This window comes from Stomoxys calcitrans, chromosome 5 (genome assembly GCF_963082655.1).
Source record: "Stomoxys calcitrans chromosome 5, idStoCalc2.1, whole genome shotgun sequence".
Taxonomy (NCBI): domain Eukaryota; kingdom Metazoa; phylum Arthropoda; class Insecta; order Diptera; family Muscidae; genus Stomoxys; species Stomoxys calcitrans.
Genome location: NC_081556.1, coordinates 50382817 through 50409012, shown reverse-complemented (window position 1 = coordinate 50409012; position 26196 = coordinate 50382817). Strand labels below are relative to the sequence as shown.

Here is a 26196-nt window from a genome sequence, read left to right as displayed (position 1 = left end):
ATGTGTGAGCTAGTCGAGCGCCTAATATGTCCTTGATATATTTTTCAATTTTAAATGCGTGTTCGATTAGATTTCATGGCGAAGAGTACTCATGAGATTTGGTAAAATATGACTAGTGACTTCTGTTGGAAGTCAAGTGTTTTCCTTTGACTTCCAACTACAGTGCTAAGTACAGTCCAAATCGGTCTATAACCTGATATAGCTCCCATATAAACCGATATCCTGATTTGAATTCTTGAGCCGCTGGAAGCCTCAATTTTTGTCCGATTTGGCTGAAATTTTGCAAATATTGTTCTATTATGACTTTCAATAACTGTGCCAAATACGGTCCAAATCAGTCTATAACCTGTTATAGCTCCCATGTAAACAGGTCTCTCGATCATAGAAGCTTTCATTTTTGCTGGTTTGACAGAAGTTTGGTATACTTACTTTACTAACTTTGGTTTGTAAAATAAAATTATGCCCTACAACAAAATTTATTTTGTATAAATTTTTAGCAGAATCCATGGTGGTTCGTTCCCAAGATTCGGCCCGGTCGCACTTAGCATGCTTTTACGTTTTTATTATTCAGAGCGCACAACAATCAGATTACTGGCTTAGGAGTATGTCCATAGGGGCCTGGGGCGGATTAATTTCCGCACCCTATTTTCAACCTAACGTAACTTAACCTAAAGCATTTTTGGGTCGTCGTGAAGCACCTTGCTGGACGGCAATACAGCAAAATTGGCAATACGGAAAATACAAGAGTTATTGTTAAGAAGCCTCTCCATCCTCAACGTATGACTGTTTGGTGCTGTTTATGGTCCGGCGGGGTCATTGGACCTTACTTCTTCGAAAACTAGTTTTTTATGGTAGGAGTCGGATGGTATTTATTTGGATAATGTTTTCTTTCGACAAGTCGGCGCTACATGCCACACAAGCAACGAAATCATTGTTCTTTTACGGGAAAACTTCTCGGGGCCGTGTAATCTCTTTAAGAGGTGATCCCCATTGGCCACCGAGATCTTGTGGTTTAACCCCTTGCGACTTCTTCCTTTGGGGCAACGTGGAAGATAGGTAGTGACTGTTGCAGACAGAATTGGTTTCCTGGTTCAACTTGGACCGCGTGAAGGAAAGAATAACCGAAGTAGATGGTGAATGGGTGTTAGTTGTCGTCCTATTCGTGCCGAGGAGCACACTTCGAGTATTCAAGACCTTCTTAGGAAAGAAGAATATCCTATCTTGTTAAAGGCTTCTCCAAATACAAATCAGGTTTTCCATGGTTTGGCCTCGCTTTATCTAATCGTGAGTTTCATGGCTGTTTTATTCAGAATGAAAGGGGGTACACCATTGGTGCGCAAGAAAGAAACCTGTGAACTGAAGGCATCTACTGACTGACTGGAGATTAGGGAGGTGGTTTCGGATTTTAATAAAGTCCTTAAAGACAATACAACTGTTGTTAAGTTGGCCACATTTTCACGGAAAGTTTTCAGTATAAAAAGGGAAAACAAAGGAGGCATGAATAAAAGCATTAAAGTTTCGGTTATTCGCGAGCCTCGTCGTGTTTATTGTTGAATACCTGTGGAGCTAACTTGGGTCGCGTGACTCACGAGAGGTGTTTTGGAGTCCACCTGGGAGCAGCCTTTTGTTAATCATGTCCGGTTGCAGATTTAAATCTGTTATCACGGGTTTTGGGAGCCCTTGGGAATTCGGTTCCAGCCTGGCAATGGTTAGACCCCGTATAAGACTGTAGCTGAGGTTTCGACCCAAATCGGTTTGACCTTTTGAGCATTGAAGACACAATTTTTATCTGATTTCAGGAAAAATAGTCTTTCAAAGACATTTTTGACAACAAATTCGACTTCTTAATCGATTTATACATATTATCACGGGTGTTAGGAGCCCTTGGGAATTCGATTCCAGCCTGGCAATGATTAGACCCCGTATAAGACTGTGGCTGGGGTTTCGACCCAAATAGCTTTGACCATTTGAGCTAGAAGACACAATTTTTATCTGATTTCAGGAAAAAAAATTTCCAGAGACCTTTTTTAACAACAAATTCGATTTGTTAATGGATTTATACATATAACGATTCTATAGTGCATTAGATTTTTTTATTTCTTAACAAATTCAGGCAGTTTTTTTTGTATTGCACTAACTTGGTTTTAATGTTTGATGTCCATTTAATGCGTCTTCAATTATTGCTTTCACCTGCTTAAGAGACTGTTTCCAGTACCGCACCTAAAGTACCACCAGTAAGTGCTCGACCTTTAACCATTAAATTGAGCACAAGCGTCTCTATTCTATGTCCGGCTCAAGGTTATCCAGCACCAAACTTTAGGTAGGTGTTTACATGAAGCTCTTCAAACTTACATTGAAAATCGGTAATGCTTAGTACATTTTTTTAAAAGGCATGTTGAAATACTGTTTATTTTATACCCTCCACCATAGGATGGGAGTATACTAATTTCGTCATTCTAACTACTCGAAACTACTCGAAATATTATTCTGAGACCCCATAAAGTACAATATATATATTCTTGATCGTCATGACATTTTATGTCGATCTAGCCATGTCCGTCCGTCTATCTATCGAAAGCACATTAACTTTCGAAGGAGTAAAGCTATCTATCTATCGAAAGCACATTAACTTTCGAAGGAGTAAAGCTAGCCGCTTGAAATTTTGCACAAATACTTCTTATTAGTGTAGGTCGGTTGGGATTGTAAATGGGCCCAAACCGATCTTGGGTCTTGACTTCTTGAGCCTCTAGAGGTCGCAATTATTATCCGATTTGCCTGAAAATTTGTACGACGAATTCTCTCATGACCATCAACATACGTATTTATTATGGTCTGAATCGGTCTATAGCCTGATACAGCTTCCATATAAATCGATCTCTCTATTTTACTTCTTGAGCCCCCAAAGGGCGCAATTCTTATTCGAATTGGCTGACATTTTACACAGGTCTCCAACATATAATTTAATTTTGATCCAAACCGGACCATATCTTGATATCGCTCTAATAGCAGAGCAAATCTTTTCTTATATCCTTTTTTTGCCTAAGAAGAGATGCCGGGAAAATAACTCGACAAATGCGATCCATGGTGGAGGTTATATAAGATTCGGCCCGGCCGAACTTAGCACCCTTTTACTTGTTTTTTGTTAAGACCCGCTGGAAATCTTAAGAACTCATTGTCAGTTGTAACTTGAATATAACCTTCGAGAAACATTGCGACTCTTCGGACTTTTTTCATTCTTTTGTGGTAAAAAAAAGTATAATTTCCTCCATATTCAGGCAGTTTATTCATTCTTAAGTTCCATTCGCAATGTTTTAATCTTATTCTTTATTTGCTTTTAGAACCTATTTCGAGTAGTCCTCCTAAAATCAATGCCCTTACTTATAAACCAAATGTTGTGGATCATCACGAAAGCGTTGCCATTTTATGTCCAGCTCAAGGTTATCCTGCGCCAAATTTTAGGTAGGTTTTGAAATTGAAAGAAGATTATATGGATATATGGGTAAAAATTTTAGAAAGGATTTGACTGGTTTCCGTAAAAGAAAAAAATCAAAGTTTTTAAGTTTAAAATTTGATTTTTTTACTAAAAAAATAATTAAAGTAATTTTATGTTTAAATACCCCCCCAGTTTTCAGTAAAGCAGTTTTCAATAAAGTCTATTGTCTGATTTGATTACAAAACGTTTCTGTTGAACTTTTATGCAGAGCCTGTATCCAGTACGGCACCCCGTATACCTTCCATAATGAGTAAACCATTTGAATTGAAGCAATCTTCAGATATATCATTACTCTGTCCAGCACAGGGTTATCCTGCACCAGCTTTTAGGTATGCCTTTTTAGAAAAAAAAAGATAGATCATTAAAGGAATTTCTCTGCAGTTAACTCTAGACAAACATCACTAACGCCATTACCTTAGCAAAACCCGCAGCTTAAGTTTCGACATGTGTTTTTATTTTGTACTACCTTTGGTTTTACCATTAACATATATTTATTGTATTACCAGCTGAACCAGGCCCGCTCCGTTGCGCCTTCTTTTACTCTATATGGAACAAAATTTTCCTTTGAATATTTATTTTCGACAATTAAAGAGTTTTTAGTGAAATACCATTGTATATCGCTTGATTTGACAGTTTAACAATATAAGTGCCTTTATCTAAATCCCATAAGTTTGGATGTAAGGTGTACTCCATTCTTAAAATACTTTATTTCAGCCCGATATTCTCATGATGTCTGATTTAGCGGTGTTTTCGGGGATGAGGTGGTCCCCCAGACACTTGGCCATGAAGAAATATCAGCATCGTGCTCTTCTCTCAAATGCCATTTACTTAATCACCATTGTGCCATTGGTTTATGGCCCCAAAATTTGTTATCAAATTCGTTGTCTAATCCCAAATACCTTTCATTAGAGCCACATATTACCATGGTCGAAAAATTTTTACCTTTGGATGGTGTTTTGGGGAAGGAGTGATACCCAAAATACATGGTCCTACATTAAGATATCAAATTCGTATTCTACCTTTGTTTGAGCCCCATATTGCCATGCTCAGTAAAAAATTGCTGTTTCTGGGGTATTTTGGGAAAGGGATAGGCCCCCAGAAAATTGGTCCCGAAAGTGGGTATCAATTCTTGATCTATCCTCCAATACCCCCATATTGACATGGTGTTTTGGGGAGTGTGGTGGTCCCCCAAACACTTAGCTCTGAAAATGTATCAGCAACGTGATCTATTCTCATATATATCATTTATTTGCACCCCATATTGCCATTGGCCTCAAAATTGGATATAAAATTCGTTTTCTAATCTCTTATACCATTCATTTAAACCCCTTATTGCAAAAGCCAGCGAATATGTCCTACTTGGGGGTTGCTATCTTGGTAGGACGTCCCCTAGATGTTAATATCAGATTCATAGTCTACTCTCAAATTACTTTCATTTGAGCTCCATTTTTCCATAGTCGCCAAACATGATCGCTTTTGGGGGATGGGGCGGCCACTGAGTAACTTAGCTTTGAAAATATATATCAGATACGTGTTCTACTATAAAGTACCTCTTATTTGAGCCTCATATTGCAATGGTCAGCAAATACTTCCTATTTGGGTGGTGTTATGGGTGTGGGATGGCCCCATAGACACTTTTCCCGAATATTGATATCAGATTCGTGCTTTACTTCCGGAGACATTTCCTTTGAGCCCCACATTGCTATTATCGTACATTTGTCCTCTTTGGGGTATGCTCTCGGGGATGGGATGGCCACCCAAACACTTGGTCCCACATCTAGATATCAGATTCGTATTTTACACTCAAATACTTTTTATTTAAACCCCATATTGCCATGGTCAGTAAATAAGTCCTGTTCGGGGGGTGTTTTGAGGAAGAGGTGGACCCCAAAAACTTGGCCCCACATTTGGCTATCAGATTCGTGTTTTACACGTAAATACCTTTCATTTGAGTCCCATATTGCCATGGTTGGTAAATATGTCAGACTTAGGGGTGTTTTGGGGGTTGGGGTGGTCCCCCAAACACTTGGTTCGACGATTGGATATCAGATACGTTTTCTAAACTTAAATACCTTTCATTTGAGTCCCATACTGTCGTGATTGGTGTATATATACATTTGGTAGGATTAAGGGGTGGGGCGCTCCCCCTAGGTATCCGAAATTCGGATAACAAATTTTTGTTTGTAGGTTTCGCTTAAATCGCACCACCCATCTCCGCGATCTGGCGTTTCTGAAAATTAAGGTAAGGGAGATAATTTTAAATCGATCTTGCCATGTCCGTCCGTCCGTCCGTCTGTCTATCGAAGGCACGCTAACTTTCGAAGGAGTAAAGCTAGGCGCTTGAAATTTTGCACAAACACTTTATATTAGTTTAGGTCGGTTGGGATTGTAAATGGGCCAAATCGGTCCACGTTTTGACATAGTTGCCATATAAACCGATCTTGGGTCTTGACTTCTTGAGCCTCTAGAGGGCGCAATTATCGTCCGATTTGACTGAAATTTTGAACGTGGTGTTTTGGTACCACTTTCAACAACTGCGCTATGTATGGTTCAAATCGGCCTATGTTTTGATATAGCTGCCATATAAACCGATCTGGGGTTTTGACTTCTGGAGCCTCTAGAGGAGCCAAATCCCGTCCGATTTGACTGAAATTTTGCATGAGGTGGTTTATTATGACTTCCAAAAACTCTGCGGAGTATGGTTGTAATCGGTCTATAACCTGATATAGCTGCCATATAAACCGATCTCGGGTCTAGATTTCTTGAGTCACTAGAGGGCACAATTCTTATCCGTTTTGGCTGAAATTTAGTATGATGTGTTTTATTATGACTTCCAACAACTGCGTTGAGTATAGTTGAAATCGGTTCATAACCTGATATAGCTGCAATTTAAATCGATCTGGGATCTTGACTTCTTGAGCCTCCAGAAGGCGTAATTATTATCCGATTTGGCCGAAATTGAGTAAAAAGGCTTCTCCCATGACCTTCAACGTACGTGTCAAATATGGTCCGATTCGGTCCATAGCCTGATATAGCTCCCATATAAACCGATCTCTTTATATTATTTCTTGTGACCCTAAAGGGCACAATTCTTACTGGAATTGGCTGAAATTTAACACAAGGACTTCTACAATGGTCTCCAACATTCAGTTAAGACCGGGTCTTAACTTGACATAGCTCCAATATTATAGCAAATATTTTCTTTTATCCTTCGTTTTCCTAAAAAGAAACATCGGGAAAAGAGCTCGACAAATGCGATCTATAGTGGAGGGTATATAAGATTCGACCCGGCCGAACTTAGCACGCTCTTGCTTGTTTATACTTCACGCTCAATCACTTTTCATTTAAGTGCTATTTTTTCTGCTCGGCGGGATTTGACACCACCAGATTTGTATACAAGAAACCTTTCTATAATCCGATATAGCTGCCATGTAAATTGACCTACCCCAAATGAATTCTTAAGCACCAAATCGGTTCTTAACCTAATGTAGCTTCCGCAGCAACCGATCTCCCGATTTGAGGGGACACTTCTAAACTTGACTGTTATGACTTCTTCTATACATGACAAATATTGTGAAAATGGGTTCCAAAGTTGGTATAGTTGCCATATAAAGCGGTCTTCCCAATTGTATTGCAATTCTCATCCAAATATTATACAATGTTTCATGTATTTTTGTAATATCAGTTCCAATTATGTCCAATTACTAAAGTTTGTACCTAAATCGGATTTAAGTTAAGATTTGGGTTTTTCAATTGTAATACCTTTGGGTATTGCCGTTAATATTGTATTGGTATTTAACATGGATGTTTCTTAATCAACCAGATTCCCAACATTCAGACAGGTTTCCTTTAAAATGAATTTTTGAATATCTACCTCCTTTATTTTAGAGCCCATATCCAGTAGTCCTCCCAAAACTCCATCTTTGCAACAAAAACCTTTAGAGTTAAAACAAAACCATGACATATCACTACTATGTCCAGCTCAGGGTTATCCAGCACCTTATTTTAGGTAAGATATGACCAACAAATTCAGCGAAACCCAAACTAAGGCAGTTTTCAATAGAATTTTATTGCAATCAACAAATTTAGTCTTTATTTTTATTCACAAGTTATGTTGTCTCTCTTTGCAATGATGTATAGAACCTGTGGGTGGTAAAGCGCCTACTCTGCTATCGCATGACATAAAACGTTCATGGATAGAACGTCAGCTAGCTCATGATTTTGCATTGTTTTGTCCAGCTCAAGCCTACCCAGTGCCAGCATTCAGGTTAAGTTTATTACTATGTATTTTTTTACGATTTATTTAATAGTGTGTATTTCTCTATTTGATCTAATGCTATTTGAATAGTTGATGTAATCTTTGTTTTGGTCTTTTGGTATGCCAAAACAAGTTTTTCTTGAGTAAAAGCAGCCCAAAACGTCACAATTAATAAACACATACGATTTCATGTTTGTTTTTCGTAGAACCTGTTAGTGCCAAAGCCCCCACACTGTCTGGTGATATTAAATGGTCTGGCATAGAACGTAATTGGGGCAGCAGTTTTGCAATCCTATGTCCAGCTCAGGCATATCCGGTGCCCGCTTTTAGGTAGTTAAATAGTAAATTTATTAAAGATGGTATTGCAAATATGAAAAATAAAACAAAGATTTCGCGTATTTATATTCTTGACTAGCCAAACCGGGCCCGCTCCGCAGCGCCTTCTTTAACTCTCTAATATCACATCAGACACTCCGCCCTGAATGCGGATATCGAATTCATCTCAGAGGATGTAGCGGTGCTTATCCTCTCTTAATGTTGGCGATATTTCCGAGTTACAATGCCATACATGGTCATTTAAAAAGTGTTCCCCAAAGAGGTGTCGCACTGCAGGACTCGGCTATAAAAAAAAAAATCCCTTATCATTGAGTTTAAACTTGAATCGGAAAGCACTCATTGATGTGAGAGAATTTGCCCCTTCTAGGTTCCTGGGTGCTTCTTATTGGAGGAGGGATGGCAACTCAGACATTTCGACTTAAATATGGATATCAAATTTATGCTACACTTCCAAATCCCTTTAATTTTAGTCCCATATTGCCATGGCCAGCACTTTGCACTAAAAATAGATATCAAATTCGTTCTTTATTCCCAACGGAAATGAATTTCAGTTTAGGGGGTGCTTTAGGGTGTACCCCAAAACACTTGGCTCCAAAATTGGATATCATATTAGTTTTCTACTCTCAAATACCGTTCATTTGAGTCCCATATTGTCATAATGGGTCAATTAACCCATTTAACGTATCTTTAGGAGGAAAAGCGCCACCTAGACTTGAACGCAAATTTTAATGTCATATTCGTAATCTACTCCCTAATACCTTTCATTTGAGTCCCATATAGCCATGGTCGACTAATATGCCAATTTGGGGGTATTTGGAGGTGAGTGACCTCCCATTACTTGGTTCTAATGTTTTATGCCATATTTTTTAATCTTCTGCCTAATATTTTTCATTTGAGTCCCATATTGACATGAACATCGAATATATCTGTTTAGAGAAGTTTTAGGGTTGGGGGAGGGCCCGCTGGATACTTGGACCCAAATTTTAATACCATATTCGTTTTCTGGTCTCCAATACCTTTCATTTAATACCTCTATTGTGCCCATTAGACCACTATCGGATATGGGTGACGTTCTTGGGGTAAGGGGAGGGTCCACCTTCACCCGATATCTAAAAATTATATAGCCTATGTTTCCTTCCAGACAAACACAATCTATGAACATTTTAAGAAAATCGGTTCAGCCTAGTATCATATAGTCATAATGGGTGTAATGGCGTTTTTGAGGGGTGGACTCAATCCGGACTTTGTATGCCGAAATCTACTCCCGAATACCTTTCATTTGAGCCCCATATTGAAATGAACGACCAATATATCTGTTTGGGGGAGTTTTGGGGTTGGGGCAGCCCGATGGGTTCCTAGACTCAAATTTTAAAATCATATTCGCATTCTACTCTACAATACCTTTCTTTTGATACCTATATTGTCGCGATCGTGCCGGACATAAAAAGTAAGGGGGAATAAACGGGCAGACTATTTGGCAGTGAAGGCCAGAGAACTGCCGTCTATAAACTTGGTTAACCCGAAGCCTTTCGGGCCGACGCAGTCCGATTTAAGGGCGTGGCCAACAAACGTGCATATAACACTGTGGAACAGCGACATTGTCTGTAGGGTGGCTAAAATCCTATGAGGAGATGCGGATCGTGAGGGGACGAGGCTATTACTGAAATGTAGTAAGAAGAAGGTCTGTATAGCTTTTGGTGTCATAACGGAACACCTAGTACTACGAGCTCACTTATGCAAATCGGTGCGGCAAGCGATAGCATATGGGGAAGGTGATGAGACGTTGGAGCTGCTAACAGATACCGGCACTTATATAAAAAAGTCGGGCGGTGCGGACTTTATAATACCCTACACCTACCCTAAAGGTACAAAGTGGGAGCTATGTCTAATTCTGAACCAATTTTGATGTACCTCGCCGGATGTTTTCGGATGGGTTGTTAAACAATTCGTATCACATTTCGAGCAAATATGTTCAAACTGTAATAACTACGATTCACAAATGACAACGTTATGGCAAATTACCCAACATTTGACGAAAATATAAATGGGAGCTATATCTAATACTAAACTGATTTCGAGCAAACTTCTCAGATAATGTGGTACTCGTCAAGACAAGCGTTGTGCAAACTTTTGGCAAAATTGGTCAAAAAATGCGATTGCAATGGCTCTAGAAGTGAAAATCGGGCGATATACATATATGAAAGCTATATTTAAATCTGAACCAATTTCTATGAAATTCATCTATAATGTCGAGAGTCAAGAGAAAATCCGTCCTGCCGTATTTCGAGAGAATCGATTAACAAATGACCATTTGATTACAATATTACTGCAAATCGGACGAACATAAATATGCGAGCTATATCTAAATCTGAACCGATTTCGAGCAAACTTTATAAACATTGTGGAAGTCGTCGAGAAAAGCGTTGTACAAAATTTTGGGAAGGTTGGTGAATAAATGCGATTTCACTGGCTCTATGAGAGCTATATTTAAGTCTGAACCAATTTCTATGAAATTCATCTATAATATCGAGAGTCAAGAGAAAATAATTCGTGCCAAATTTCGAGAGAATCGGGAACAAATGACTATTTTATTGCATTATTACTGCAAATCGGATGAACATATATATGGGAGCTATATCCAAATCTGAACCGATTTTTTCCAATTTTAATAGGCTTCGTCGTTAGGCCGGAAAACATGCCCAAACATGTCTACTAAATAGTGAAAACAAGTAAAAACGTATTAAGTTCGGCTTTAAGACACTGAATCGGCCGATTGTCTATATGGCAGCTATATCTAACTGTGGTCCGATCTGGACCATATTCGTCTCGGATATCGGGGCCATAGCTTAACTCACTGTTCCAACTTTTAGCGAAATCAGACAATAAATTCCCCTTTTTTGAGCTTAAGACCTTATATCGACAGATCGGTCTATATGGCAGCTATATCCAAATATAGTCCGATTTTGGCCAATCAAGAATTTATCCTGCGTTTGGAAAAAATATGGGTCTTTTAAGAAAGCCCGGTTTATGGATCACTCTAAATTGCATAGTAGGTACCACCACTTATTTGCCTTTCTTCATTTGTTGAAGCACATGGAGGCTGCATTTAATATCGTATTTACCTTAATTGTCATGCCAAAATTGGAGAAATGACAACTTTGTGTCCTCTTATAACCTAGTAGGGTGCAATGAAGTCGACACCGAACTACATAGCGTTTGTGCCTGTATTTCTTTAAATTTTTTATTATTGGTATTGAAAATTTATTGCCAGAAAATGTGACATTAGCCTCTCCACTCATGACTTTGACTTAAAGTTATTGTATTATGCCTCGAACTTAATGACTTACCGAAAGTAATAAAAACTCACATTAAAAAAGCGTCTCAATAAATAAACATCATTTACTACTCACCTTTACTAGGTTGGTATGCAATTTTGCCGACAGTTTAAACGTTTCACATGTATCTATGATTGTTTACATATTTCCATTCATGTTTTTTGCTTTTGCGTACGCAAAATGATACTCTCTTCCATAAACACAAGCACATGATGTTTCACCCTCCCCCTTAAACTATAAAATTATAATAAAAATCTTCGACATAGCTCACACCATCCATAGACATTGAAGAGATAAAGAAGAAGAAAAATAAACAGGCATCCGCCACCACCCTCAACTCTGTTTAAGATAATTCATAAAATCACGTTTTACGACAGCTCACTCCATCTGGCGGCCTTTGCCGGCTAAAATAAAATAAATACAACAAATCACCTCCCGCTTTACGGTAAATAATAAAACTCACACAGACATGTCATCCCCATCCAACAAAGAACTAACAAATTGTTTTTGTATTTGTGTGGGGAGCCAAGCAAAAACAAAGTATAATTGTTTACATTGGAGCCAGTTGGTGTTTTTGCTCTCCAAGAGAAACATTGTCTCCCCCTGCAACCTCATGCCTTGATTACATACAGACACCATAACAACACACTGCAAAACAGTAGACAAAATATTGGCGCTCAACTTGGCACATTCATTTACAATCATATTTTCACTATTTTACACGCGACCAAGCAACCCTCGGTCGTTTTCTCTCACACACACTACAGCAAAATAATGCCCCCATCAACAACTCAAACTCATTGAGACCCACACTCTTTGATTGAGACCCGGTATTTGTTTTTGTTGTGCCAATTTATGGAGTAAACAAAAAATAGCGGTTCTATGGAACAGCTGTTATCCATAGGATCTCTATTCTGTTCACTCATCGGCCATAGGCTATCCCTTTTACACTCGTAGCAAAGGCGCATGTCTGAAAGGAGAAAATTTCCCAAATCAATTGCCCCTTAAAAATGACATTGAGAAACTTGTTGCACTCTCTCATTGAATTTATGTTGCTCTCTTTGATTATTGCGGTTTGTTTTTATCTTCGGTTTCTTTCGAAGGGGTGGGGTTTGTATTGGGGGTTTTGTTTAGAAAATTCAAACACAGAGAATAAAGAAAAATGGTCTTGTGCGAAAGAGACAGTAGGTTTGTTTAAATGAATTTTGTATTTTTATGAATGAAATTTGAGGGAGCACGTTTTTGGGTCAGGTTTTTGTAGTGCGGTCTCGTGCCGTAAAAATATAATGAAGGCCTCGTAAAGAGCACCGGAATTGTCTGCGTATCAGGGATGGTGGTGAGTGGGTGGATGGATGATGGCTGCATGTACAAGTGTATTGATTGTGGGGAGTTTGTGTGTGTGTGTGTGTGTGTTTGCGCATGATAGCCACCCGTTTTGGCTTTTTCACTTTCGTTCGTTAACACTTGTTAGAAGCTGCTTATGCCGCTTATTGCATTGTTATTGTCATTGTTGTTCACTTCTTCTTCTACTTTTGTTTTTTCCCACACTTGCCTCGTATCCGTTTTATTTTCAGTTCATTCACACTCGTCGTGGTTGTACTTGTTGCAGTCTTTTTACTTGGCCGCCTTGTTTTGTTGCTGCCATGTGTTGGGGTTAACCTTGATTTGTTGTTTGATTTACACGTGACCCCTCGTTCGGTGGTATCTAACATTGACCTTTGATGGTTATGCTATGTTTTCAGGGTTAATTTTTGTTCCAAATTACCCATCCTTTAATTTTTTAAATGAATATTAGATGGGGCCAACGTAAAAGAGCGAAAAGGAGATCACTTGCAATTATTATTAAAGGTTTACCGCGAAGTTAGAAATCAATCTAAAAATTTTGAGAAAAATAATTTTTGTGGGTGTCAGTAGGTCGAAGTCGAATTTTTTGTTTAAAAAAAGTCGAATAATCGACTTTGAAGTCAAAAAAGTCGCAAAAAAAGAAAAAGGTTACAATGTCGAAAACGTCGAAATGGATTTAGTTTCTAGTCGATTTTCGCCCGCTGCTCCGATTTTTTTAGCTATTGTTGCAATAGTTATAAAGGAGTTCATTACAGAGAAAAATACCAAAAATAACTCCAAACTAAGCGTTTTACACAAGAACGTAGAAAAACCCAAAACAGCACCCAAAATCACAAGGGACAATGTGCATACCAAATAAAAGGTAATCGAGAGTAGAATACGGATACAATTAAAACTCGAGTTCAAATACCCAGAGGGACGCTTCCACCCCAAAACTCCTTAAAACATACACATTGGAGTTCATTTTAAGATGGGGCTCAAATGAAAGCTATTGAAATCAAGTCCAAGTAATCGGGGGTCACCCCTCGTCCAAAATCCCCTCAAATGAGCATATTAACCGTTAATGGCAATTTAGTACTCAAGGGAAAGCTGGTTAGGAGTAGGTTACGAATATGATATTAAAATTTGTGTCCAAATATCTAGGTGGCGCTTTATCCCCTAAAATCATCTCAAATAGGGTAATTAACCCATCATGTCAATATGGGAATCAAATAAAAAGTATTTGAGAGAAGAAAACGAACAAGATATTCAATTTGGGGCCAAGTGTTTGGGGGTCTCATAATACCCCCAACCGGTACATATTTATCGATAATGGAAATATGGGAACTTATTTAAAGGTAGAGCAATAATTTGATAACCATATTTAAGGCGAAATGTATGGGGGCCATCCCACTCCCAAAACGAACTCCTTATTACTGTAATTTTAAAAAACGTTAGATATGGTAGTTGGGTGGTCCAAGCAAGCAAACATTTTTTTTGCCGTGGTGGGGTGCCTAGTGGTCCAAACCCGCCAAAGGGGTATACAAATCAATCGCGAGTATATAAGACTTAAATAAATAGTATTAGAGTTAAAACAAAAAAAGCGTGCCAAGTTCGGCCCGGCCGAATCTTGGGAACCCAACATTATGGATTCTTCTAAAAATGTATACAAAACAAATTTAGTTGAAGGGCATAATTTTTTTTAAATACCAAACTTCTGTCAAACCAGCAAAAATTAAAGATCCTGCGAACAGAACAAGGATGATCGAGAGACCGGTTTACATGACAGCTATTGTATATCAGGTTATAGACTGTTTCAGCAAAATCAGACAAAAATTGCGGCTTATAAGGACTCAAGAAGTCAACTCGGGAGATCGTTTATATAGGAACTATATCAGGTTTACAACAGAACACTATATGCAAAATTTTAGACAAATCTAACAAAAATTGCGGCTTTTAAGGGCTGAAGAATTCAAATTGGGACTTCGGTTTATATGGGAGCTATATCAGGTTATTGGCCTATTTAAACCGTACTTGGCACAGTTGTTGCAAGTCACAACAGAATACTACCCGCAAAATTTCAGCCAAATCGGACAAAAATTGCGTCTTGTGAAGGCGCAAGAAGTCAAATCGGGAGATCGGTTTATATGGGAACTATATCATCTTATAGACCGATTTGGACCGTACTGGACTCTGCTATTGGAAGTCATAATAGAACAATACGTGCAAAATTTCAGCCAAATCGGACATAAATTGCGGCTTGTAAAGGTTTAAGAAGTCAAATCGGGAGATCGGTTTTTATGGCCTGCTTTACGCGTTCGACCGCTATCGTGATTTCGACAGACGGGTGGACGGACAGACATGACTAGATCGACGCAGACCGTCGAGACGATCAAGAATGTGTATACATAATGGGGTCTTGGACGAATATATCTAAGTATTAAAAACGGAATGATTTGATAAGTATACCCCTATCCTATGGCGGTGGGTATAAAAAGTACCCAAAAAAAAATCTATGCCAGGAATTACGTGTTGAAAGATCTCGCATTCATCAACTACAGTGATGGCAGTCCCCTAGATATATATTCCGGAGTTGGAGTCGATGTCGAAAAGAATTTGTCTTGGAAGTCGGAGTCGGAATTTTGGAGTACTTAAAAAAAAAAACCCTTGTGAACAACTGTCATTGCGGCCTGATCCTGAAGATCTAGCTTACATGACAGGAATACCAACAGTTTCCAGTTTCCCTGGAATGTGTAGGGTAGTTCCTAGTCTCGCAAGCTCGTCCGCTCTACAATTTCCTGGGATATCTCTGTGGCCTGGCACAGGTACAGATAAATTTTGAACTGTTCAGCCATCTCGTTGAAAGATCTGCGAGGGCGGTTTTTGAATTCAGAATTACATTCTCCAGGGATTTATCGTAGTTCCAATCGGTTCTATCAGGAATAGTGGTACAGTACTTTTTATCAAAAAGCGACGCAGGTAGGGTGTAATCCACACTGCCTGGAACATCGGATATTGTATCAAGGATAACACAGTGTCCGTAGCCGTCACATGACCAATGAGAAAGCTTCCTTAACCTCACGGCAGTGGTCGCTGCAATTTGGGTAGCCACAATGTCCAGAGGCATAAGATGTAGCATTAAACTCAGTGCTTCAGATGGTGTCGTCCTCAGAGCGGCTGTAAGTATTGAACAGTAGGTGGACTTTTGAAGCGCCGTCCACCAGACCACAGCACCATATATCATTATAGGTCTGACAACTGCAGTATATACCCAATGCATGACACGCGGTCTAAACCCCAAACTTTTGCCAATGGCTCTCTTGCAATTGTCGTTCTTGCCCTTTCCAGCAAAACACACAGGTATTTTGCACATTCTGTAGGGGAACATTCTCTCCACCCAAAGAGACAGGTTCCACTGTAGGCAACTTGTATCTTCTGCTGAAAAGAACTAATTCTGTCTTGCACGGATTTATACCTAGACCACTTTCGGTAGCCCACTTCGCTGTTGCACGTAGACCATCCTGAAGTATATCTCTTAGAGTGCTGGTAATACTGACCGCAATTGAGACGCCATCAGCATACGCTACCACTTTTACGCCTTTTTTTCCATAGGCAATAATATATTTGTTAATGGCTATATTGTAAAGTAGAGGAGACAGTACACATCCTTGAGGTGTTCCTCTGCTGACCCATCTTTTAAGATCTACAGATTCCAAGCCTGTCGTAATGCATCTTAGTCAGTTATTAATAAATTTTCTTTTGGCTTTATAGATGCCTAGAGACTCCAGCTAACGTTGGGCTAAGATTATTGGAAACACCCCTAATGTTAAGAAATGTTACCACTATATAAACCTTGACAGCGAGAGAATCTTCAATGGATTCCACTTCGTCGTGAAGGGCTGTTTCAATGGACTTACTATGGCGATGTGCTTGACATTGTCGAGACAAGCAATCTCCAAAAATCTTTGCCCAAAGTGAAAATATGACTTAACGTCGTATTTTGATCAAATTCGAGGAAATAAATTTCAATTTCAAAAATTTCTTTGCCAATTTTCCAGTTCCTAGTAAATTTTCATTTAGAAATCACCATCCCAATATTCGCGTAGTTTGTTTTATTTCCATTTTCATATGAAATTTCATGATATTTAATTCTATTTAGAACCTATTGGCGCTAAAGCTCCCACATTTTCCCTGGAATATACGCTCATTGAGGTAAAGAAACCTCATGGTTCTAGTTTTGCATTATTGTGCAAAGCTCAAGCGTACCCAGTACCAATTATAAGGTAATTCTTGTGATATGAATTTTTTGTGAAATCTGCGTGAGAATAAAAAATTTTAAAAAGAAGAAGAAGAAAAAAGAGTAATACAAGTAAAAAGGCATTAAGTTCGGCCGGGCCATACTTTACCCACCACCTCGAAAATATATGTAAACTAGCCGAACCGAGCCAGCTCCGCTGCGCCTTCTTTAACTCTCTAATATCGTTTTAGGGTGGGAACACTTCGCCCTGAATGCGGATATCGAATTCGAGCCATTGTAGCCTATGACGCTGAACGCGTTCGAATCCTGGCGAAAACATCGGATAAAGCGGTGTTTATCCCCTTTTAATGTTGGTGCTTTAGGACGTGCCCAAAAACACTTGGCTCCAAAATTGGATATCAAATTTGTTTTCTACTCTCAAATACCTTTCATTTGAGTCCCATGTTGTCATAATGGGCCAAAAACCCATTTGACGTATCTTTAGAAGGAAAAGCGCCACCTAAACTTGAACGCAAATTTTAATGTCATATTCGTAATCTACTTCTTAATACCTTTCATTTGAGTCCCATATAGCCATGGTCGACTAATATGCCAATTTGGGGGTATTTGAGGGTGGGTGAACTTCCATTACTTGGTTTTAATGTTTTATGCCATATTTTTAATCTACTGCCTAATACTTTTCATTTGAGTCCCATATTGACATGAACTTCGAATAAATCTGTTTAGAGAAGTTTTTGGGTTTTGGGGAGGGCCCGCTGTGTACTTGGACCCAAATTTTAATACCATATTCGTTTTCTGGTCTCCAATACCTTTCATTTGATACCTTTATTGCGCCCATCGGACCACTTTCGGATATGGGTGGCGTTTTTGGGGTAAGGGAAGGGTCCGCCTCTACCCGATATCTAAAAATTATATAGCCTATGTTTCCTTCCAGACAAACACAATCTATGAACATTTTAAGAAAATCGGTTCGGCCAAGTATCATATAGTCATAATGGGTCTAATGTCGTTTTTGAGGCGTGGCGTGACCCCCTATACTTCAATCTGGTTTTGTATGCCGGATTCGAAATCTTCTCCCGAATACCTTTCATTTGAGCCCCAAATTGAAATGAACGTCCAATATGTCTGTTTGGGGGAGTTTTGGGGTTGGGGCAGCGCGATGGGTTCCTAGACTCAAATTTTAATGTCATATTCGTAATCTACTCTCTAATACCTTTCATTTGAGTCCCATATTGTCATGATCGTCAAATAAACCTATTTTAAGGGGTTTTGGGGCTGGGGCCCAGGTACTTGAACCCAACTTTTATTATGAAATTCGTACTCTACTCTTGAATACCTTTCATTTGAATCCCATATTGTCCCGATCGGTCCAGTTTAATTTTTGGGTAGTACTTTTGGGGTAAGGGGGAGGGTCCGCCCCCTCCCGATATCAAAAAATTATATAGCCTATGTTTCCTTCCAGAACAACCTACACAATCTGTGAAAATTTCAAGATAATCGGTTCAGCCGATTTTAAGTCTATTTAAGGCCTTGCGCCCATAAAAGGGGCATTTATTGACCGATTTTGCCCAAATTTGAGACAGTGAATTGTGTTAGGCCCATCGACGTCCTTCATGAATTTTGCCCAGATCGATCCAGATTTGGATATAGTTGCCATATAGACCGATCTCTCGATTTAAGGTTTTGGGCCCATAAAAGAGGCATTTCTTGTCCGATTTTGCCCAAATTTGAGACAGTGAGATGTGTTAGGCCCATCGACATCCTTCTTTAATTTGGCCCAGATCGGTCCAGATTTGGATAAAGCTGCCATACAGACCGATCCGCTAATTTAGGGTCTTAGGCCGATAAAAGCCACATTTATTATCCGATTTTTCTAAAATTTGGGACAGTGAGTTGTGTTAGGCCCTTCGACATCTTTATTCAATTTTGCCCAGATCGGTCCAGATTTGGATATAGCTGCCATATAGATCGATCTCTCGATTTAAGGTCTTGCGCCCATAAAAGAGGCATTTCTTGTCCGATTTTGCCCAAATTTCAGACAGTCAGATGTGTTAGGCCCTTCGACATCCTTCTTCAATTTGGCCCAGATCGGTATAGATTTGGATATAGCTGCCACATAGACCCGATATCTCGATTTAAGGTCTTGCGCCCATAAAATAGGCATTTCTTGTCCGATTTTGCCCAAATTTGAGACAGTGAGATGTGTTAGGCCCATCCACATCCTTCTTTAATTTGGCCCAGATCGGTCCAGATTTGGATAAAGCTGTCATACAGACCAATCCGCTGATTTAGGGTCTTAGGCCGATAAAAGCCACATTTATTATCCGATTTTGCTTAAATTGGAAACAGTGAGTTGTGTTAGGCCCTTCAACATCTTTTTTCAATTTGGACCAGATCGGTCCAGATTTGAATATAGCTGCTATATAGACTGATTTCTAGATTTAAGGTCTTGCGCCCATAAAAGGGGCCTTTATTGTCCGATTTTCGTGACAGTGTGTTGTGTAAGGCCCTTAGACATCCATCTTCGATTTGGCCCATATCGGTCCAGATTTGGATATAGCTGCCATATAGACCGATCTCTCGATTTAAGGCCTTGCGCTCATAAAAGGGGCATTTATTGACCGATTTTGCCCAAATTTCAGACAGTGAGTTGTGTTAGGCTCATCGACATCCTTCATGAATTTTGCCCAGATCGATCCAGATTTGGATATAGCCATATAGACCGATCTCTTGATTTAAGGTTTTAGGCCCATAAAAGAAGCATTTATCATCCCATTTTGCTGAAATTTGAAACAGTGAGTTGTGTTAGGCCCTTCAACATCTTTTTTCAATTTGGACCAGATCGGTCAAGATTTGAATATAGCTGCTTATAGACTGATTTCTAGATTTAAGGTCTTGCGCCCATAAAAGGGGCCTTTATTGTCCGATTTTCGTGACAGTGTGTTGTGTAAGGCCCTTAGACATCCATCTTCGATTTGGCCCATATCGGTCCAGATTTGGATATAGCTGCCATACAGACCGCTCCGGCGATTAAGGGTCTTAGTCCCATAAAAGCCACATTTATTATCCGATTTTTCTGAAATTTGGGACAGTGAGTTGTGTTAGGCCCTTCGACATCTTTATTCAATTTTGCCCAGATCGGTTCAGATTTGGATATAGCAGCCATATAGACCGATTTCTCGATTTAAGGTTTTGCCAAAACTTGATACGATGAGTTGTATTAGGCTCTTCGACATTTTTCTGCAACTTGACCCAAATTGGTCCAGATTTGAATATAGCTACCATATAGACCGTTCTCCCGATTTTAAGTCTTGGCCCCATAAAAGGCGCATAATCCGATTTCACTGAAATTTGACACAGTGACGTATGTTAGGCTTTTCGACATCCGTGTCGTATATGGTTCAGAGCGGTTTATTTTTAGCTACCAAAAAGACCAATATATTGTTAAATACAATTGAACAATGACTTGTACTTATTAGTATTTGATCCAAATCGGAGCATGTTTAGATATAGCTGCCATGGGGCATAAGGTATGCATTTATCACCGGATTTTGGCGAAAGATGGTTTACATATATAACCGAGGTGGTGGGTATTCAAAGTTCGGCCCGGCCGAACTTAACGCCTTTTTACTTGTTTTGGGTGTATATATACATAAAATTTTTTACTCGTCCCAACATTCAATCAGTTTTCACATAAACACTCTTTTTAACATACATATATTTTACAACTCGATTGCAGAACCCATGGGCTCCAAAAAACCCAATTTTCCTGGCGAGGTACAAACTTTTTCACACCATTCGGCTATACACTCGACTTTAGCACTAACGTGTCAAGCTCAAGCATATCCGGTGCCCTTTTTTCGGTAATCAAAATAGGTTACTTGAATATTTACCACATTCAGGCAGTTATTGTATTTTTTGTGAGATAAGGCCAGGTTTTCTTCTCTAAATGGTCCATACGACATATACGACATTCACAATAGAATATTTGAAATTCCTAACTTTAAACTTTTCTTCAATATCGCCTGGGTAATGGACACTTGGACCAATTAATGTATAGACTTTTTGGAATGTTTTCATAAAATTCTCGAAGGAGTCTTTCGCCATTGTATGTATGCTTGTATGCTTTTTTTAATTTCAGAGCCTATGGGTTTTAAGCGCCCTTCATTTCCCAGTGATGCTAGTACTTTTAGTGTATATATACCATTAAGCGGAACTATTGCCTTGACATGTGAAGCTCAAGCGTATCCAGTTCCTTTTTTAGGTAAACAATTTAAATTCAAAATAGTTTGGGTAGCTACACATGCCAACTGGTTCTAAAGTTTAAACATTTTCTCCACCCAATGAGTTGTAAAAAAATTTCCTTTGTTTTGCATAGAACCCGTGGGTGCGAAGGCTCCTACATTTTCCAGTGATTCCAAAGTCAGTATGTTCGTGCGGGCAATAAACTCAAGCTTTGCTCTATTGTGTCAGGCCCAAGCCTTTCCGGTGCCAATAACAAGGTAATCAAACAACGTAGGATGCAAATTAGAAAACAAGGACAACTATTTAGGAAACTTTCTACGAGAAATGTAGTCCAAATTCAATTTTAAACTCAAAACTATGACCGGTGGCGATATAACCACAAATTCTGATTCAATTCATGGTCATTTCTTGCTCTAAGCTTTAGTGTCTAAAGACATACATATAAGAAAACCATGCAAAATGTTGTAAACTTATGAGTATAGGTGTCTTCATATTCCTCTGGCTGGTACTGGTTAGGTTGGGTTTAAGTGGCAGTCTGCCATCAGACTCACTTAGACGTTTTCGTCCATTGTGATACCACAGGAACGGAAGAAGGAAGATGCCTTCTAGTTCCTTTGAACCATCCAGATCGCTTTAAAAAGCCCAATAACAAGCGAATGTTCACATCCGCTAAATCAGACAGGTTCTCAAAGAATTGAGATCCTAAAGTGGAACTCCTTCTGACTGCTAGTGCGGGACACACACTATCGTCTCTTTTTCTTCGATGTCCTCACAGCTTCTGCAAAATTCGTTGCTGGCAACCTTCAGTCCGTCAGCATGTTTTCCGATTATACAGTGACCTGTCATGACGGACACAATGACTGAGACGTCTGTTCAAGCCAGTGACAGCATAGCGGGAGACCTCTTCTAGTCCAACTATCATTCGTTTGTGACCATCTATCATTCGTTGTTCTATGGGTCTGGTCCTGAAAACTTAGCTTATATGTCGTTAGAGGCATACCTACAGATTCCAGTTTCCCTGGAATGTGTAGGGTAGTTCCTAGTCTCGCAAGCTCGTCCGCTTTACAATTCCCTGGGATATCTCTGTGGCCCGGTACCCAGAACAGGTGAATTTTGAACTGTTCAACCATCTCGTTGAGAGCTCTGAGACAGGCGAGTGAGGTTTTTGTGTTCAGAAAAACGTTCTCCAGGGATTTAATGGCTGTCTGAGAAGATATTTATGTCAATCGTCGTAATGACAATATCTTAACTATTCCGCAACTTCCTTAATTGCAAGGATCTCCACTTGATACACACTGCAGTGGTCGGGTAACCTTTTCAAAATGATCACTTCTAGATCATTGGAGTACACCCTAAAGCCCACCTGGTCGTTTAGTTTGGAACCATCTGTATAGAAGTCTATGTAACTTCTGTTACCAGGGTTATCGTAGTTCCAATCGGTTCTATCAGGAATAGTGGTACAGTACTTTTTATCAAAAAGCGACTCAGGTAGGGTGTAATCCACACTGCCTGGAATATCGCATATTGTATCAAGGATAACACAGTGTCCGTAGCTTCACATGACCAATGAGAAAGCTCCCTTAACCTCACGGCAGTGGTCTCTGCAATTTCGGTAGCCACAATGTCCAGAGGCATTAGATGTAGCATTAAATTCAGTGCATCAGATGGTGTCGTCCTCAGTGCGGCTGTGATGCACAAACTAACCATCCTTTGGATCCGGTTTAGTATTGAACAGTAGGTGGACTTTTGAAGCACCGTCCACCAGACCGCAACACCATATAGCAATATAGGTCTGACAACTGCCTAAACCCACAACTTTTGCCAATGGCTCTCTCGCAGGTGTCTAGGGCAAGAGTTGCCTTTCTTGGCCTTTCTAAAATATTGGATTTGAAGTTCAATTTCCTGTCCAGCAATACACAAAGTATTGTGCGCTTTCTGTAAATGGAACATTCTCTCCACCCAAGGAAGCAGGTTCCACTGAAGGCAACTTGTATCTCCTGCTGAAAAGAACAACTTCTGTCTCGCAAGAATTTATACCTAGACCACCTTCGATAGCCCACTTGGCTGGTGCACGTAGAGCTTCCTGAAATATATCTCTTAGAGTGCTGGGAAACTTTACCCTAACTGCAATTGCCACGTCATCAGCATTCGCGACCACTTTCACGCATTATTCTTTCAGAGACAATAATATATTGTTAATGGTTATATTCCAAAGTAGAGGAGACAGTACACCTCCTTGAGGTGTACCTCAGCTGACCCATCTTTTTAGATCCACAAATCCCATGCCTGCCGTAATGTATTTTTTTTTAAGTAAGTTATTAATAAACTTTCTTACGGTAGAGTTGATGTCTAGAAACGCCGACTCCTTCATGATTGACATCGGTTTTACATTATTGAAAGCACCTTCAATGTCAAGAAATGCTACCATTCCGTATTCCTTGACATCGAGAGAACCCTCTATGTAGCCGACTAGGTCATGAAGGGCTGTTTCAGTGGATTTGCAGTGGATATTGCATGCTGCAGCCGCGACAGGCGATCTCCAGGGATCTTTGCCCTAAGGTATGTTTCTATCAACCTCTCAAGGGTCTGCAGTATAAAGGTTGACAAACTAATAGGACGTGTTAGGGTTTTCCTTTCGGAATGAAAATGACCTTCGTGTGCCTCCATCCCACAGGTGAATATGACATTCTGATACAAGCAGAGTATATCTCCCTAAGCCAGGGAACCAGTCTATCAGACACGCTTGTAATTCAACCGGTGATACATCATCAGTGCGTGGCGACTTATAGGAGTCGAAACTTCTTATCGCCCAAAGGATTTTCGGCTCAGCTCACAATTTCCCTAATAGCCTCCGACGAATGGATACCAGTGACAACGTCTTCTGGCGCCACGTTGTCCGTTGGAGAATTTCCCGGGAAATGTGTATCAACGAGTAGCTCTAGTGTTTCCTCACCTTCCATTTTCCATACATTCTCTGACTTCTGAATAAACCCCACCGTAATAGGTCTCGAGGACTGAATCTTCCTTAGTCGAGAGGCCTCAGAATTATACCCAGGGTTTGTTCTGAGCCTTTTGCTGCTCACCCTTATATTTTCTTAGCTCAGCCTTATAGGTGTCTCAATGGTGTGGTGCTCTTGTGGCTTTTGCTCTGTTGAAGAGTTTTCTGCTGTCCTTCTTTAGACCAACCAGCTCTTGGGTCCACCATGGCGGTCGCTGTTTGCCCCTTGGTTTGGCACTAGGGCAAGCTGACACAAGCGAGTCATTCAGGGTCTTCGTGATCCGCTTGACCACTATGTCTATATCCTCCATAGTTTCCACTTCCTTTTCTGGTCTAGAAGGGATAGAAGTGCGGACTTTGTACCGAAATTTATCCCAATCCGCCTTTCTTCTGTTTAGCCGAGGGACCACTGCAGCAGTATTTTCTCCAAGGCTGAAACTAATATAGCGATGATCAGAGAACCTGTGGTCATCCAATACTTCCCAGTCGCATATTCTTCCACTTATAACTTCTAGTAATATCTAGTACCTCCTGTCTGTTCCTGGTAATAAAGGTCGGTTTATCCCCTTAAGTACAAATCGCCAGATTGCAATTTATAATATATTCGATAAGCAGTTCACGCCTTTCTTTGACATCCGAACTTCCCCATATCTGGTGATGTGCATTAGCATTACTTCTTGCAGAAGCTTCTTCAACCAACGACTTGTCTGGTACTTTAAGGAAGGCAGTTTTCAATAATTTGTTATTTTGTTAATTGAAAATGTATAGAAACGTTTTATTAACCTTTTTTGCATTTTAGAACCCATGGGCTCCAAGCCACCCTCCTTTAATACCGATTCGAATATTTTCTCGTATACTCGGGCTGTTGGCCAAAGCTTTGCTTTGCTGTGTCAAGCTCAAGCATATCCAGTTCCTATTATTAGGTAAATATTGTGCAGTAAAAAGCTTAATTGAAGGTTGCCTTAGCTAGGCAAAGGTTTAGTTTAAAGATAAAAGTCAAAGCAATTCTTAAGAACGCACCTAATCTTGAATTAATTGGAAAAATATATGAAATGTATATAACATGATGTTTCTCTAAACATTCAGGCTGTTAACTCTTCAATTACAGAAAATCTAATTGAAATGCAATTTTTCATTAAAACTATGTTTTAGAACCTGTGGGCTCAAAAGCTCCCACATTTTCCAGTGATTCCAAGGGTAGTATATTCGAACGAAATATAAAAACAAGCTTTGCCCTACTTTGTCAGGCTCAAGCGTTTCCTGTGCCCATTATAAGGTAAATAAAGTTGTATAAGTAAATCATCGTGTGAGAAAGCTCTTCAGGCAGTTTTCAAAGAATAAAACGTCTTCACAGAATTATTAGAGTTGTGATAATATCTATTTTTTTAACTTCCTATTTTAGAACCTATGGGTGCTAAAGCTCCTTCTTTTAATACGGATTCCAATAGTTTTTCCTATACTCGGGCAATAGGTCAAAGTTTTGCCCTATTGTGTCAAGCTCAAGCATATCCGGTACCTATTATTAGGTAAATTATATACAATTTTCATGTTTTCTTTTTCCATTCAGGCAGTTTATTCGAATTTGTGAAAGTATACGTTTAAAGATAATACGTTTATGTAAATTTTAGAGCCTGTTGGTGCAAAAGCTCCCACCTTCAATACAGTCTCGAAAATTAGCAGCTTATTAGGCAAAAGCTCCTTAGATGTTGTATTGCTATGTCAAGCTCAAGCATATCCGGTTCCTTTTATTAGGTAAAAAACTAAATTAAATAATATTTGTTGTTGCCACTAATCATTGTTTAGTGTATATTTTCGAAAATATTCTGTTGGTTGTAAAAAAATCCAAAAAAATAATGAAAATGGAATACGTTAAAAAATAAATCCAAAAAAAATTAATAAAATCGTTAAAAATAAAATAGGATATTTTTTTTTCATTTTTACACTTCGTTT

General features: G+C 39.4%; 1 protein-coding gene across 24 annotated transcripts in view; it reads left to right on the top strand.

The window, feature by feature from the left end:
* The window catches only part of LOC106095735 (cell adhesion molecule Dscam2), a 433819-nt gene that overhangs the window by 205543 nt on the left and 202080 nt on the right, over positions 1-26196 (top strand). For 2 of the 24 annotated variants that reach the window (XM_013263057.2, XM_013263056.2), the window contains exon 7: positions 3339-3459. The exons of 20 other annotated variants lie outside the window; for them this stretch is intronic. In XM_013263057.2, coding sequence (XP_013118511.2) covers positions 3339-3459 — 121 coding nt within the window. Of the gene's footprint in view, positions 1-3338; positions 3460-21381; positions 21506-25398; positions 25523-26196 lie in introns of all 24 variants that reach the window. 2 more of the 24 variants (XM_059369655.1, XM_059369660.1) reach the window with 2 other exon arrangements.